Raw genomic sequence first — 18171 nt, forward strand, 5'->3', positions numbered from 1 at the left:
CACCTACCAGTCATCAGTCTCACTCCACAGTATATTTAACCACATCAGACCATAACAGTTCTGGTAGTTTATTAATTTCATTATAAATATAATATATACATGGTAACATTAAAGTCTTCCTAATGGGAGACAACAGAAAGGCATCAAGGCATTGTTTTTGATATTTAAGTAGACCACCACAAAATCCACTCCCACCAAACCCACATGAGAAATGTCAACCCAGAACAAAAGTTAATCTACGTTAACTTGATCTCAGACTTTGAGGTGTGAGGCAACGTCAAATAAGACAGTGCTGAAGACGTACAGAGCCTGCAGTCAACTTCTGCTCTCTGTGATTCAATTTGAGAGACAACACAATGTTCGATGGGCCATGTACAATCAAATGGCCGATTAATGCTGCTGCAACAATTCAGCACAATCGATTCAGAAGCAGACAATTTACGTATGTATAGTGTTATCCCACAGGACTGGATGGAGAAAGACACTATCCCATTGCAGTGTGTTCCATTTAAATAAGCATGAGTCTGAAAGCCTGAGCACAGTCACTTCATCAATCACCCAACACACCTAAAGCCACATTCAGTGATAAAATTAGCCCCTTTAGTACACCATAATAACAATAATAACATAGTAACAGTGTTCCTCAAATGTGTACACAATGTTATGACACTTCATACTCAAATTCCTAAAGTCCATACAGTCCCACATGAGAGCTTTACAGTCTACTGGACTGCAGCACACAAGGTCACAAGTCATTTATGCACCAACACGACTGAACGAGGCTTCCATCTAATACAGGTAAAGAGAAAAACTGCATTCTGTAGTTTGATTTGTCCACTGTTTTAAAATATTGGTAGCTTATGGAGCATATATTGTGTCTGGACCATCACTGATGATGGCCTAAAGCCTAGGAATGCACTAGCACTGGTTAAACCATAATTAAAAATCAGCTTTATTACTGTAATTAACAAGCTGCAAAAATCAGTGAAGCTATTGATCCTCCTTTCAAGGGAAATTTTGCAGATTTGTCAAAATGTCTGCACAATTAAATGGTCAAGATGTAAACAAAGTTAATTAAAGTTGTTTGATATGAAATGTGCCATCCTAGGGAAACGTACAGAGCCAGAATTGATAATGATAGGAACCAGACATCTGAAGGGTTTGATGCTTTTAAAAGCAGCCTCACAGAATGCGATAACATTAAATGGTTACAAATGGTGTCTGATGCCTGAGACAGTGTTTTATAATGATTTTACCAATACCTTTTGGCCTAAAGTGTATGTTTAAAAGCAGAGAGGTATATGCAAGGTATTGTAAGGCAAAATAGTTACCATTACTGACATTACACATAAAAACTCATGACTAAGACATGACTAAGTTCACTTGTCATTTTGGATAGCAAATAAAATGGTTACAGTTTTGTTCTAGATGCCACAATCCCTTGTTCCCATCACCACCACTGTAAAGAAATTTGACTTGGCAATGAACCATTTCACATCAAGACACACTGATGTAGTTTACACCTTGAGGATTGAATTATACAGAAATTGTTTAAAATGGGCAGAATTCCCCCCATAAGCATGAGGGATATCTCAGAGAGGTACATAATCTAGGAATCTTATACTAGAGCTGAAACAAACGTTTAATTACACTGATTACAAAACGGAGCTCCAGATTACCACAGATTTAGACATACTTTATGTACACAGAGTATTCCTTTTTTCTTTAAGAAATAAATATATTTCTGTGAGAATCATGGAATTCCACCTTCTTCAGCTCTCCTAGGCTTAAATAAACATTAGCCTAAATACACTACAGCATGATAAGTAGGTTAAATCATCTCAAATCAGCATCAAATTAGGAAAAGGCCACACTTTATCAACCTTAATTTACAAACTCACATCCCATTCAAACACCCATTAGAAAGAAAGGAAAGGGGGAAAAAAAAAAAGAAAGAAAAAAAAAAGCATATCTGAGGCTTCAATGTACACATCACATCATTTCACAACGCATTTTGCTTTAAGTGGTAAAGAAATTTTAAAAATGTAAAAATAGAAACTCTTGGCAATTGTTCTAATGTTGTGTGTTATTTGACGCATCTGAAATAAAGAATGACCTTTAAAGTATTGACCTAAGACATGTCCTAATACTTTTCTATGTTGACCCATAACTGAAAAGAACTGCAACATTTCCTTATTTCCTTTTGCAGTGCTTTGAAAGCTTATGACATAATATTTCACGCCCACCTTAATCCCTGTTTTAGTCATTTTGAATTGACCACAGATGTTTTACGTTTTGGCTTTCAAGGGGTAAAGATCAAAAAACATTAAGTGAGGAAAAGACTGGATTTCCGAAAGGCTAGACACAACTTGGTAAGGCTACTCCACATAGAACATTCTGTTAAAGTACAGGATCTACAGCTGGCAGGAAGGATAAATGGCACATTTGACAAGGTGTAAAAAAAGCAATCAGTTCTACAAATTTAAATACAAAACCTTTGTTATGTAACATAGTTAGATATCTTTCTATACACAAATCACTTGCTATAGATCTCCCATCCTCTTTCAAGTAATGATCATTGTGAGGATCGTGATAAGGAGGATTCATCTGCATGGCCAGCACTAGCTAATAATCTATGTACACAAATCTCTGGAAAAATACTAGGTTTATCTGTAGGTTTAAACAAAGCAATGTGGTCTCTTCATGGTAAATACTACCCTATCAGAGACATTTATTTTGTGCACGGGTTATACGACTTGCTTCTTAAACATATTGTGGTTCTTAAAAGTTTTAAATAATCTAAACATAATCTGTGGAATAAAATGAGTAACTATCTTGATTGATTTTGATGACATTCATTAAGACATAGTAATTACATCATAATAACACGACATGATTAATATTCTCATGGTTGTTTTATACACATTCAGCAGTTACAAAGCCATTATTAATGACTTTATAACGTGCTGTCTGGTTTGTTATGACAAATGGTACGTAGCCTTAGAGCTACTGAAAACCTTAAATGCTGCTATAAAACCTTAAATGCTGTTATAACAGCTTGTGACTAAACATGCTCAAACTGACCTAAACATCTGTATTCCTCAAAAAGAGTCATTAGTAATGCATCTACACACAGCACTGTGCACCCTGCCTTTATTTTATATCCAGTCAAAACGTCCATTCAGTACAAGTAATTAATTTTTTGGAGATGTATCTGAGGAGATATAAGATCATTCACTTCCATACAGGGAAGTTACTAAGACCAGAATTTTAAAAATTAGACCTGATTAACCAACTAATTGCAACCAACCTGTAAAACTGAATTTTGGAGGTGTGGAAAAATCTCCCTACAGATTTCTTTTAAAAACTCCAAAAATGAATGAAAGCTGTATTAAAGGAAAAGGAGTGGATGCAATAAATACTGAAAAATATTACATAAAATTGTTTTCTACTTTTTTTTTCACTTTGACGCTGAAAATGAATAATTTCTTCTTAATTGTCATTTTGACTGGAAATTGAATAAACCGTTGCACAGTATTGTATATGTCTGGGCACCAAAAAACAAGTAAAGCAATGGAAAAAAAATAAATAAAAATAAAAAACTTAACTGACCTAGCTATGTGTAGCAATTCAAGACAAGAACATCTCTTTATACAACCTGTCTTTCCTAAAAATGACTTTCCTAAACATTAACCTAAGCTATGAATTGTTTTTCACCATCTATTTAGTTTTTAGTACAGCTAAGACCACTTGTTCCTACCATGATGCACAGATGGCTAAATCAAATTGCAGCCTAGACCACAAGTAAAAAATTTCACTTTGTCTTTGTCATGTTTGGTTGTTTTCACAGCACCTATAAACAGGTAGAACAGCTAGAACATTAGTGATGGAAAAAGTGGTTGTGCAAAAAAAGCGTTTCCTTAATGATTGATGCTTGCTTCGGGTGTGTGTGTGTGTGTGTGTGTGTGTGTGTGTGTGTGTGTGTGTCCTGTGTGTAACCATGAGGCAAAACTTACTGTAACATGTAACAGAAAAGTGTGTGATTAGAAGGCATAGGCCAAAAGGCTTTGTATGGAGTGTATGTGGAGTGTATAGTGTAGATTGTGAAGTGTATTGTGTAAATAATGGAGTGCAAAGTGCACATTGTGGAGCGTACGTGAGAGAAAAATGTCTCTTCTGCATGTACTGCATAAGTAAGGCGGACCTAGGAAAAGACTGCATATGCGACTGCTATGTCCGTTCAGACACCAGCGACAGGTGAAGACACTAAGTTCCAGCCCTCTTTCAAAACGAGCCACGATGTCCTTACAAAGAGACACTACAGTGTTTGGGGGAGAAAAAAAGAGGCAGATTGCTCCCCTTTGCTTGAAGTTTGTGTAGACAGGTCCAGTCCCACAGTTTACCAACCGACAGAGCTTGTGAGCAAAGAGACCAACCAGTGTGCAGAGATGTGTGAGCAGTTTTTATAATGAAATAAAAAAAATAAAAATAATAAAACAAACCAAAGTCATCCATTTGAACTGGAGCTCACTTCTGTTCAAGTATTTCAATCTGGATTTTTCCATTTTTTGCGCTTTGAGAAAGTTATATTCATTTTTGTCGTAGGGTCAAGTTTCTCGACAGGGCTTTTTTTTTGGACGCTTTATACCCCTAAGGGGGTAAAATGGCTTCACGGTTTCTCTGTGCAGGAAAAGGGTGAATACGGGTAAATATAAAACAGATTGGAGAGCAAACTGCTGTTGCTGGATAAGAAGTGTGGAGCAGTATTGCTTTCAAACCTTCTGTTAATTTTCCTCTCTTCCTTTCATCTCTCTGTGGGCTTGGAGCTTTTCTGTTGTTTATTGGTGTTCACTCAGTCTCTGGCAAGGGTGGCAAGTTCTTATCTGCTCCACTGCTCAGGGAGATTGATGGGAGCTGAATGAAGAGGAGATGGAGGCTGGTCCCCTTTGCAGAGGTGTGAGGTAGGAGAGGGGTCTGGCACCAGTTAGAGAGAGGTTACTGGGTTTTCTGAGCCCATTTCAGATCATCTGATCTGGGTTTCTCTCCCGTCAGGCCCTGGATGATGTCCTCCAGATTCCTCCAGAAACCAAACTTCTCTAGTGGATAGTTTAACCAGCCTGCACATAAACACAATCACCATTATTTAATGGACAACCCAACAGTGTTTTTACGTCATAAGGCTGATTTTTTTAATTCTGATTCTTTTGGTTCATGAAAAGTCAGTCATGGACAATTCCACCCATTCACTAGGTCACCCATCACTGTGTGTGGAGTACTAACCGATGCAACCAAGCTGGAAGGGTGAAGGCTAGCACATGCTTCCTCTGAAGCACATGAAATGCCACTGAATATTTCCAAAGTGCCACTAATGCATAGTAATTGGACAGCTCATCGCACTTGGAGCAGAATGCTAACTGCCACTTCTGTTACACCAGCTAACAGACATCTGAATTGGCTGGTTTAAAAATGAATCTTTATTCATTAAAACTGCAATTTGAAGTAGTGCCATTTTTAATTTTAGCTTATAGTAACTTAGCTTACATAATTATTGTCTTTTTAACTCAATAATGCAGAGCTTGTGCACAGTCTGTAGATAAACTGACCTATCAGAAACAATTAAACACACAAGTACTGTTTACAAAACCACACAACTAACTGATAATGTTCAACATTCAGGCCACAAGCAAGAAAAAGACAATTTACTGGTCTTCTTGGCCAAAATAACAAGCCTAGACCTTGATTTATAGAAAATAATTGCCTTTAAATTGCACTTACAACAAAAAATAACTCAGATATTCTCCTCAAATTGTTCAGCTCTACTGGCTAATAGTGAGTGAAGGTGGGAGAATGAGTGCCATCCTACCCACTCAGAGAGAGAGAGGCCAACTATGCTGTCTTGGACTCTAAACCACAGATGGTTGCATTATCACCAGGGAGCAAACACACATTCAATGACAACTGTAGATGGCTACAAAACTCGCAAATCATTTTTTTTTAGTCAAATTCTATCCTTTAACCTTTATATTTCACTTTTGTGTCTAATACGCTGTTTACAGCTTGCATACGTTTTGGTCATTGCATCACATTTGGTTTTCACTTGACCACATGAAAAGCCAGGGGTATACACACTCAGGAATTCACTTTAAACAAGTTTATTTACTTTATTAACTTCTCTAGCAAGTCTTACACAGTACTGACTCTTACCAATGCAGAAATCACATCGGCTTCAAGACAAAGCCATCTCTTCCACAGAGGCAGACGATTAGTTGCCCATTTTACAGAATTTTTTCCAATATTTGCCAGTGTATAAATCACTGACAGTAATAAGTTAGAAATCATGTCTACAGTACGTTACTGGAAGTAAAACTGAAATAACATTTACTGATGTATGCACGGGAAAGTTAGTTCAGATCTCATCTGGTCACACCATGTATGCATTTCAGTGAAGTCTTATGCTCTGCTCTGTTTTGTGCGTTTGACTGAGATAAAACAAAAGTGTAATGGAATTCAGACAAACTACATCCAGACATGACCCAGACATGAAACATATTAATGCAAGGTGTAAACAAGCTCTAAGCAAACTGAATCTATCTCTATGTCTAAAAATGTCCACATGGGAAGATGCAGCACAACAGTGATATCTGCATGCAGTGAAGAGTGATGTTTAACAAAAATACAAACAAACAAACACGAATTTCAGTCATGCAATCTAGGATGACCTATTAAAGTGGTTCAAATCCGATTTGAAAAGACAGGATATGTGTGTTCACACAGCCCTTGAAAAAAAAGGTCTATGTCACATTTAGGTGAAAAAAAATCAGATCTGTGCCATTTCAGCCCTGTAATGTAAACATGGCCTAGAGCTACATCACTTGCAAGACAGAATAAATGGTGATGATGCATAGGTGTGCAAGTGTTATGTACCTGTGGTAATGCAGAAGTAGGTCTCATGAGGTGATACGTGGTGAACTCGGTGGTGTTTGCGAGGGAGGATGATGTGGCAGTCCTGGAGGAACGTGACCCAGCATGGCAGGCCAAAATAAGTATGAGACCACTTATGGATCTGATTAGTCAACGTCACAAAGATGGCCAGCGCGTACAAATAGCAGTACCAGGGGTAGATATGATAAATCTCCACTGGAAAGAGTGAGAGTTAGATCAAAATGTTAGGAATTCATTCAAGTAAGTCTCTGATAAAATTGGCACAAGTTAAGAAACAAGTTCTTTTCAACAAACCCTTAAAAGTCATAGTTATAGCCAGTTCTGACAAAAGCATGTTAAAATATCACTTCAAACTGTTCTGCTGAAAGTGTGGATTCTAATCTTTCCATCGAAAGCACACGTGTTCATAAGTTACAGGACATATTTTAGATAAACCTACTGTTGTGCATACATTGTTGTTTTTCATACTTTGGATACCAAACCACACTGAAAAAGTCAAAAAATGCAGACTCAAACCTGTAAAATGTAAACTGAATGAACGTAATGTTGTGATTAATGATGTAGTTACACTTAAATAGTATAGCAAAATAACGGTGAAAGACGAGGCTTGGAACAGGTGTCCCACGGTTGCTCTGCTGTCTTACCTGGTGTTAACGTATGAAAGTTGAAGGCCATGTTTGCCAGAGGGACGATAGTCAGCATACAGTTATCACCATTTGTCTCAATGAAATCGTGCCGTGTGATAGCTGTAGGATCGATGTGGTGTTCCCTAAATGGCCGGATGAATGCCTTGGGGAGGAGAGGAATGGCAGTGTCAGCACACAGAGACCTGCAAACCTGCTCCCCAAAGCACACAAAGCATCTCACAAACACAAACACCAGACCGTCTCTCTTTTCTCATCCAGCCAAATGCTCAACACTAAAATTAACTGTATGAACTGAGAATTACAGCTGTCAGTACACTGCCTTTGTGCAACCCCAGCAACATATTTGAGGAGATGATGTAGGGGGAGAAAAGTGAAGTCATGTCAATGCACCCCATACCTTTCCAAAGATGGGCAGATCCACCGATCCCCATGTGTCAGCCCCCCAGTGGACCAGTCCAGATGCAAAGTCTGCAGTTAAGATTCCGCCCACTGTGTGCAGAAAATACAAAAATACTGAAATTAATACAGATATTACATGAATGCAATAACCAACTAAATACCTGAAAAAATACCTTGATAAAAGTACTTGGTTCTCAATCTGTTACAAACGAGCATCCCTTTAAGAGAGGTTGATGTAATGTCCATTTTAGACAGACTGCTGTTTTATCTATATTTAAAATGGCTATAAATAGGATATGCTTAATCAGATTCTTTGTGAATTTAGCCCAGCTGTATAAAAGCACCATAGTAAAACATTTACACATTATATAAATAGAACTGCTGCACATTTCATCAATGCAAAGTGCTGTCAGAAATGCACAACCTTAACTCCCACCACACAAATCTGTCATAGTATGAAGACAGCTGAGGCTCTGACTGAAAACTCTAAATATAAACCTAACTTGAGTTTCAGTCTGCTTGCTTATATGCACACACACATGTGCTGAGTCATAGCTGGTCATCAATAAAGAACAGACAAGCTGTTTGTTTGTCCATTGTGTGTGTATGTGTGTGTGTGTGTGTGTGTGTGTGTGTGTGTGTGTATGGTACTAACCGATTCCCAAAAGGATGTACCAGACATGGCCCAGGTGGAAGTGGGCGAGGAGGTGAAAGAAATTAAAGGCCATGAGCGCAAAACAGAGAACAACACTGATCCATTCCTGACACCTTTTCCCTAATCAGGAGAAACAAAGAAGACACACAGTTATCTCTGTATCACAAAGTCAGCAAAATTGATCCATGTTCCTGCAGCAATCCCTCTGAATCATTATCACATTACTGTTGAGCTGTGGTGTTTAAACATGACGCATGCCTAATTTCATATCTACTGATATACTGAGCTTTGCAGAACATTCCAAAAATGGTCAACTTTAGATGTAAAAATACATGACATGTTCAAATTTCTGACAGAGCTGTTTTGCAAAGTGCTTTCATTCTCAATAGCACCTGCTTGTGGCCAAACATTTTGAAACTTCACTGGCTTTTGGAAAGTGCCTACATAGACTCACCATTCAAGTTTCATGATTTTTTTTTTTTTTTGGATGAAGCATTCTCGAGTTCATAAGGCTATGGCAGTCATATTGCTTCCAAAAGTCAATATGTTTTTTATAATTATTGAGGTTCAGGGTCTTGTTGTGATTTTTTTGTATCAGTTACATGAGGACTGCATGAAAAACCTAGGACTAGTTTGCAAAAGTAGCTTTTGCATATCATGCAAAAGGCAGAACTAAATGGTTCAAATTGCACATTAGTTTGTCTTCAGCCACGGAACTGGTGAAAAGATTTTGTCTTTAAAAATTTTGCTTTTTGGAAGTTATGAAGCAAAAATGCATTTGGGTGTGCTATAGTGCGCACTGCATTTCAGTACACATGTGGCAACAAAGATGTATGAAGAAAAAACTGTAGGGCTGCTACACTAAAGTGGTACTTGAAAACCAAGTGACAGAGTTATTACACTTCAGTTTTGATACAACTGCTCTAACTCTTGATATTTAAATTTTTATTACAGTTGATATTTTGTTCTACTTACCACTGTTTCCATTCATTTTACCCAATTTTGTTTTTCCAATTTGTTTTGCAATAATGTTGTAAAAGAGGTGCTTTTATGTAGCAACTCTGACCAAAAACTGCTACACTTCTTTATTTGGTGAAATGAGACAATGTTCTATAAAGGTCATCCAACCTAGAGATGGTTGCTGCAAAATTATGTGCTTGTGTGTAGAACGCCATGTCTAGTTTCCTATTGCAAAATATATCATGAATAGTGGAGAGAGACAGAAAGAGAAAGAGAGAGAGAGAGAGAGAGAGAGAGAGAGACTTACACCCAAAAGCCAGCTTAAATGTCATTACCTTGTGTTTGCATCGGCATATTTCGCTAACATGTTTACATACAAACACATGCCTCATATTGAGCATAGCTGTTCATGGGTGTAGGGAAAGGGCGTATGCTATACGCATGTGTGTGTCTCTGATGGGCCAACAACTTGGCCTCATGCCCTATAATTAAATTTCTGTGGCATTTCTTTCCTTCTGCCCACTCCGATCACTGAGTAAGAGGATTATTTGCATCTACTGTGGATGTATAAAGAGCCATTCACAGCCAAACAGCGAAAACACTCTGATGTCACTGTGTGTGCCTCCCACTGGTACTCTCAAGCCAACTGAGATTTATGAAGATATGAATATGATATATAATATATGAAGATTTTTTTGCTAATGCATACTGTTTAACTAATGTCTTTGGTTAAGAAGGCTAATATAATTTCTGATAAGTGTTTTTTCATTCAATTTGAGCACCATTTTTTAACTGTATGCATGAGAGCACAAAAGTGCAGCTTGTACCGGCTATTCTGGAGTCGACTCTCCACTCCTCCTTTTCTGGAGCTGACGCCTTGACTCCACCTAATTTTAACCAATAGCACCAGAGCTATTGATAAAGGCATATAGCAGATATTAAACCATCCTAAATGTAGTTTACAGCATTATCACAACTAGGATATTTAGTCACATGACACTGCTATGCTAGGCTACAAATGCCTCTCTCTCTCTCTTTGTTTTATATAGGTCATGTTAAGCATAGCCTTAAACGATAACCTAAAAATGTGTTTATTAGCTGACAGTGACCCTATTCAGTTTACTTGTAAGTCTTATGACAAAAAAGTTTAACATGTGTGAGCTACCATCTTTAACTTTATTGTTGTTGTTTTTTTAACTAAAGCTAGTGCCAGTCAAGCCACATGTTTGTTAACTGGGGCTACCTGTATGTGGTAAATGTAAGCATTATGTTACTAATATCTGTTATGCCAGGCTTTGATTTTTTGTAATTTAATTAAAATGCAGAGCTGTACATTATGTTTTTATGTGTCATGTTTGTGATTATAGGTTTGTTAGTTGATACTTAATCACAGATATAATTGTCAGTTATCAATCAAAATAATTTGCCACAATCCGTGCTTCTATTCAAAGGAAGAGAATGAAAAACAAAGCTTTTGCCCTTGCATTCCAGGGTTGGAAACACATTGCTTCTCACTACCTCCAGGCATACACCTTTGCATGACAACTCACATCTTCTGCATCAGGATGCCTGGCAACAGAACATACAACAAAACAGGCTTATAAAAGATTATGCTGCTTAAGTGGTGGTTTGATGTTTCACCTTTAGACAGTGCCGTTGAACAGCAAAGATATGCTTGGTTCATTAGTTTTGCACCAAAGCTACAGAGCTAATATAGCTAAGACATGGAAGCGTATAACCACACCAAAGGGCACCGTGTAAACTGCATCATCAAACACTTGCCTCAAACTGTGTTGAGCTGTTAGGTAATCCCAAACAGAAAAAAATGGACAAAAACGCAGACAAAATTCACACATCAACATGGAACTTAACAACACGTCAGTGGTGTGGAACGACAAGTAGCACTAAAAATGCTCATGGCAGAATCTGTAACAGCAGTATATGGTCTAAAAAATGTTAAAGCAACCACTTAACTGAACGGCTGAGGTGCTTTTTTCAGTAATCACTCGCCTGCTGCGGTGTGGTCATCTACAATCAGTTAGCTATTGCTACTGAGATCGGAAGAAACAACCAGACTCTCAGCATACTGATAGGCCCTAGCCTGATTTAGCCTTTAGCATAGCAGCCTGCTAGTGGACGTGAACTTCTGTTGGTCCCAAGTGGTGCAACTGTCTAACAATTGGCTTCGCTCTCTGGGTGGGTAGAATGTAAAACAACATTCAGCTCCGTTTTTGAGCGAGAGGAGCTGCTGTGTGCCGCTTTGTAAACACCACAGATTTATCTGTATGCTGTTCAGTTCTGTTCAACTGTTTTACACAATAGAGAAGCTTTACAGTAAGTTGTTAAACATGGTTCTTATAACTAATTATATAACATTAAAAATTAAATATATACAGTAAATAAAAATATATTTTCTGAAACACTTAATAAATATAATCCAAGTAAATGCCATCTAGCCAAGTGTGTTTTATTTGTAATGCAAAATAGATTTTACCAATATAAAGTATTTACAAAAAAGGAAAAGTGTATATGTAAATGTAATTGTAAATATCAGGACTTTTAGGTGAATTTGGTTAGACAGAGTTATGATTGGTATGGGTACTCGGTATCGGCCAGTACTTAAGTATGAGGTATCGATATTAGAAGAGAAATGGTTGTATCGTTGCATCTCTATGAGAAACAGTGATTTAAAAAACTCCTTTAATTTCCATTCATGTCAGCACAGACACGTTTAAATAGATTGAGCAGCAGCAGATCAATGTTGAAAATGTTATAGGACATCACGCAAGCGTTTATTAACACTGTTCACATTGCATAACAAGAGAGGAAACAACCTCCTAGAACTTCTACATTACAGGTTTAATGTACCATTTGAAAACACAACATCCCACTCAATACAGAGAATACAGAAAAACATCAGAAGTAGCAAGTTGCCACAAACATACCAACACAATCCGTAGTTACTGAAATTATGAAAAGATTCACAAACGACAGAGCCAGTGCACAAACTGTAACTAAAAATAAGGAAATTCATTGCCTTAAGTAACAAACCGTTCTCTGCTGTCATGGTCAATGGATTTTGTGGTACATACAGTAGCTAACAACTGTTATAATTTGAGAAAGTTTATTTTATGTCAATAATTTTATTTACTGTCATTTTTTTTCAGTTTCAGCCAAGTGTAAATATCTCAGCCTGTTGTGCTGGATAAGGGCTGAAGTTAAAGGCTACAGATTTTTTTCCCTGTTAAACGCTGGTCTAAAATGTTTCAAGGATGTGTTCCACTTGGATTAGCACCTAGGCTGCATGACTATGTATGAGGAAGAATGAATAACGTGTCCATTTGCAGAAAAACAAAGATGTTACACAATTAAAGATGGCACGATGTCACATTGTCTGTGTCGATAATGATACTGATATAAAAACTTTCTGTATTGCCTGCATTTATTTTCTTGTTTACTTACTTGCTTGCTTAAAACTAGTAAATTTCCACAGCTGTTACATTACATTCTCTCTACAAAAAAGAAGGTAATGTCAGAGTACTTACGTCTGATAACTCATTCTTCTTCAATTCAATGTGTGTCACACTAGGTGGGCCCATCACAATTATTACATTATTGCCTGATCGCACTTGTTTGAGCTGATCACAATTATTTTGTCTGATTGCAGTCCACAGCGTTTAGCCTTTACAGTTGTATGTTTTTACATTGTGGAAAATAAAACAAAAATTAGGTTAAGGCCCATCATTTGTGATACAAATACATGTAAATAAAAGTCAGCAGAAAATGCATTGTGGGTTTTATAAAAACCAAAAACGTTCTATCTTCTGACTAATACTAGACCACCTTTAGGAGGCAGCTGTGAGTACTGTTTGCTTGTTTATTTGTGTCTGTCTTCATTTGGGAGCTAATAAATATCAACAGCTAGGAAGCAACAGAGGTTCTTAGGACTGAAGTGCTCTCAAGTACTAAACAATGCAGTGTAACCAGTAATTCATAAAGATGTACACAGTGGCCTGGCCAGCACAGAGAGGCTTGGCCAACCTCATAGGACTATGGCTAAGCTCCATACTCCACACCTCAGCTACATAATGACAGTGCTTGCTTTGTCTTTTCCAGTAATTTGCATATAATATTAATACTCATTATTATTTTATCTCCACGCTTTTTACTCTCTCTAGTAACCTTAGTTCACAATACAACCTCAGTGCTGTACTCGTCTACTGCTTCTGAGCCCAGTTACTCCTCTACAAACTGATTTCTTTTTCATTTATCACATGTTTAGGACAAAGACGTCTATTCATTAGATGCCACGCTGCACAGACGCCAAAATTTAAACTTAACCACTTTCTTCATCATCACGGACACTACTGTACAAGAAAGGAACTTAGGTCACCTGGTGCAAGATGTGTGCCACAATACCACTGAATGTAGCTTGTTTAGCATTGATTTGATCAATGTGGCTTTGCATCGGCTGAAAAGAAGAAAGGGCAGCATAAAAAACAATGCTAATGAAGTGCTAGTAAAATAAATTTACAGTTCCCCATCAACAGACTTCATGTTACAGTACCTGATACTGGCAGTGACCAGGTACAAAAGGTGAGTATTCACTGTACTATAAATCACACACATTGAACCCTTGCATGGTAAAGTATGGTCAACCTGCTCTGATCTATTTTACAAAACTACCACAAGTTACAGAACCAAAATAGCACACGACAGTATTGACAGTAAATTAGGTGAAGAAGTTCAACGGGTTTAATGCCTCTAACACACACCTCTCAAAATCATTACATTAAAAGTAGTTACAGATACAGTATATTGACTGATGCCTGATGTGTTTTACGGTAAATCTGAGATCAGGTGTTGGCCTAAAACTTTTTTCTTAAAAACATACTTTCATGGCAGAGAGGTTTAGCAGGCTGGTGTAGAGAAAAATAGAACCCAAACAACACAAATATTTAAAAAGAAATTATGATAATAATAAAATAATATCAATGTAATAATAATAAATATAATAATAAAATTGTAAAGAAATAGGAATTGGTAAGTTTCTCTACAATGAACCATTTCACATCAAGCCACTCTGCACGACTTCTCCAGGGCAAAGTCATGCAATAAAACTGAAAAACAGTTGGTTGTATTGTCCTTCTGGAGCTCTACATCCTCACACGTGCCAATATCGACATGTCCTGTTCCCGGTTAACCTCTGGTTAAAAGTAGGTCATTTCGTCATTTGGACTGTGCTCCCTACATCTTAATGCCATTAGTCTATACGGAAGCTTCTTTAAAGCCACCAGACGGTGTTTCCGCGGCTGCGCCTGCACATTTCTAACATATTCCAACTCGCCTGTCATTAAAACCTGTTCAGGTCAGTCGGCGGGGCTGAAAAAAAGACCAACAGGCTGCGCGGAACCTCATGACTTATTCCTCCACGTCACCTCATGTCAGTCACAGTCTTAAAAACAACAGGTTTTCCAAAGAAGCACAAAACTGCTTCAGAAGCTAAAACGTAATGAAAGACGCCCCCCCGCCAAAGTGATGTGGACACTGGAAACATACTCGACCCGCCCAGAACGATCATACGCGGGTGACACTTAACCTACTGTGGTTTTGGTTGCACGCACGCATTTCTCAATACTGGCTCAAACATGAACACACTCGAATATCTTGATCTCGGGCATTTATTCATTAAGCCACATTTCACCCTGCTAACCCAGTTAACCCCTATGCGAGTCGCGCTGCTGACTCTCTGCTCCAACTACACAGTCAAATAATGTTAACTCGCTACACGCTACACGCACCCCGTGGCTTCAGCCGCGCCATACGCGGTCTCCCTTCTCTCGCCGACTGCTGTGTTTATTACAAAGCGAGCACTCAAAGTTTTGCTGTGCCATTTTTCTCTCCGGCCGAAACTCGTGACCCATAACGCTAGCGAGTTAGCTCATTCTGAACGGCTCCTTCCCCGCTAGCAGGAGCAGCAGCAGCAGCAGCAGGATGACAACCGGCTAGCAGGCAGGCTAAGCGGCGCCAGGCGGAGCCCGAATACCACAGACACGCGCTCACCTGGGGAATATAACTTGGCGAGCTCCTGAGCACCGGCGTGCTGGGGACCCCATCTAGCCGAAGAACGGACCGCGCCGTTCGGCTCGCTCTTCTGAAAGTCCTCCCCGGCTCCGTTTTCGTTCAGGATGCTCGCCATGTTCACTCCGGGTTCAGCCCTCTCCTCTCCCCGCTCTCACACGCACACACAGCCTGCCACACACGGCCACGCCTCCAACCACAGGCCACGCCGCTTCGCAATCACGTTTGCAGCTTAGCCAATCAGCAACGAGACATAACTTTAGTGACAGGCCAACAAGCCAATCAAATTGCAGAGAGAGCACACGCACATCCTGACCCCACCCGTTTGCGACCAATCGGAAAACAGCTTTAGATGCCTATGATTTATCCCGAGATAAGGGTGTAGCCCACTACACTCCAGCGCCTTTCAAAACATAAAACCAGTCAAACGAAGAAAGAGCGGTTCACCGAACAACCTGGACAAGACAGCGAGGTGCTACAGGTGGACTGATATGGATCTACTAGGGTAAAAGAACAGAGGTCACCAAGTATCATAGACGTCCATTACATTTTAGTTAACGTTACACACTTAAAACATGTTTATTTGGTAAACGCAGTGGTTCTGTTTAGAACCACGAGTTATAATCAGAGGCATTTCTCCAACACATTGGAGAATGTGTTGTATATGATTCTATACAGAACACACACACACACACACACACACACACACACACACACACACACACACACACACACACACACATATATATATATATATATATATATATATATTACCAAAAAGGGTTCTATTGTTACAAGCTTGACATCTTAACAATAGAAGAACCCTTTTTAGTGTTATATAGGACCGTTTTCAAAAAGGTTCTATAAACAGAAACATATACAACACATTCTCCATCAATCTGAAGAATCATTTCACCAGGCAAAGGACTATGCAAACTTGAAATGATTCTATATATAGACCTCGTGGCTCTGAATAGCGCTGTTCCCTTTATTAAAGAACCCTTGAAGAACCATCTTTTGTAAGTGTGTACGATTCGTTTCCCCAATGCAAAACTAAAGAAGGAACCTTTGGACACTACACGTCTTAACATGGCTTGATCGACTATGTATGTGATAAAGAGAATGCAAAAGTCATTTTGTATAAATCTCACAAGTAATGAGTAGCCAGTACTCAGGTGCAACAGTATGACTATGTATCATTTATGGTAAGCCATCTTGCCCCTAAAAAAAACAAAACAAAAAAAAAAAAACACAGTTATAATGTCTTTAGTGGCATGTATACGAGGCATCTCTAATAATAAAAGCAATGACAGATTGAAATCATTTGGGAATGATTAGCATCTTCTATGACAGATGACAGCTAGAAAGGATTTTACAGGTAAGAGACATTCCAGCGTGGAGGCCCAACTTCTGCTGCATAGACAAAAAGCCTCCATTAGATGGCAGTACAGTAACTGTCTTTTGCAGGACATTCAAACTCAGTTGACTGGAGTTGACAGTCGCTGCAGTGCTCTGAGATCTATAGGCATCACTGACTGCTTATATATGTTCACTACAGAGTGTCATTAAATATTAATGCACATAAGACTTAGAAATATGGTGAAATAGAGAATTTGATAAACTAGGGCGGTGATGTCTGACTCTGGTCCTGGAGGCCTGGAGTTCGGCACGGTGTTTGTACACTTCCAATTCATTGGTCAGTTTCTCAGTTTAGTAGGTGTAGTTGAGCAGGGAAATCAGGTGGACCTGTGCTATGGATCATTTATACTATGTCACAGAATAGTTTGGTTTAGTTCATTAATTCGTTGTTTGCCACTTAGTAACTGGTTGTAGTCACTCGGTTTCATGTCCCCAAGTAAAATTGGGATGGATGATTATTTTCATACGTTTACTTGTCCTCGTACACATTGGTATGTATAATATTTAGTTACTCATTTCTCTGTTTAATTTTGTGAAGCTCCTGTCAGCTTTGTGATTGGTCGCTCATCTCACTGTGGAGCTGTATAGTTTGATTTTAGAATAAAAGAAGCCCAAAAATGGAGGACAGCACCTGACAAACCTCAGTTCCTATGATGATAGAAGCTGTATGTGCTAAGAAATTCCACTGCAGTTCTGAAAGTTATTCAGTACTTAAGTTTTTTTTTTATCTGGTACTTTTTTACTTATTTTTGGGAAGGTACTTTTTCTGGAAAGGTGCTTTTACTTTTATACAAATCATTAATTTATTACAGTAGCCATATTTTTATTAGAGTACAGATCAAAACCACTTTACACACCTTTGTACTTAGATTATTTAACATGGCAGGTGAGGTGAAGTTTCCTCTGTCTTTGTACAACATAGGTCAAAATCTATGCTTACAATTCAACTGTGTAAGCCAATGTTTCTTAGTTCTGCTTCTGGAGTCTCTGGGCATTTTAGCCTTTTCTCTGCTCTAACACACCTAATTAAACTAACCAGCTAATAAATAAACCTTGTAGCATGTGATC

General features: G+C 38.4%; 1 protein-coding gene across 1 annotated transcript; it reads right to left on the minus strand.

Moving 5' to 3' along the window:
* Window positions 1-52: 52 nt before the first annotated feature.
* On the minus strand, window positions 53-15838 carry peds1 (plasmanylethanolamine desaturase 1). Its single transcript, XM_017693462.2, has 6 exons — window positions 15667-15838; window positions 8644-8763; window positions 7987-8078; window positions 7587-7731; window positions 6925-7137; window positions 53-5117 (listed from the first exon to the last, which is right to left on the minus strand). The coding sequence occupies exons 1-6, from the start codon at window positions 15800-15802 to the stop codon at window positions 4996-4998; spliced, it is 828 nt and encodes a 275-aa protein (XP_017548951.1). The 5' UTR covers window positions 15803-15838; the 3' UTR covers window positions 53-4995.
* Between the last annotated feature and the right edge of the window lie 2333 nt (window positions 15839-18171).

The sequence above is a fragment of the Pygocentrus nattereri genome, chromosome 28, assembly GCF_015220715.1.
Source record: "Pygocentrus nattereri isolate fPygNat1 chromosome 28, fPygNat1.pri, whole genome shotgun sequence".
Classification (NCBI taxonomy): domain Eukaryota; kingdom Metazoa; phylum Chordata; class Actinopteri; order Characiformes; family Serrasalmidae; genus Pygocentrus; species Pygocentrus nattereri.

Excerpts from the sequence above, each read along its gene's own strand:
- peds1 (XM_017693462.2), bottom strand. The coding sequence starts at position 15,802 with ATGGCGAGCATCCTGAACGAAAACGGAGCCGGGGAGGACTTTCAGAAG. Across the intron at positions 8,079-8,643 it reads GTACATCCTTTTGGGAATCG|TGGGCGGAATCTTAACTGCA; the intron begins GTTAGTACCATA and ends TTCTGCACACAG. Across the intron at positions 7,732-7,986 it reads ATCTGCCCATCTTTGGAAAG|GCATTCATCCGGCCATTTAG; the intron begins GTATGGGGTGCA and ends CTCCTCCCCAAG.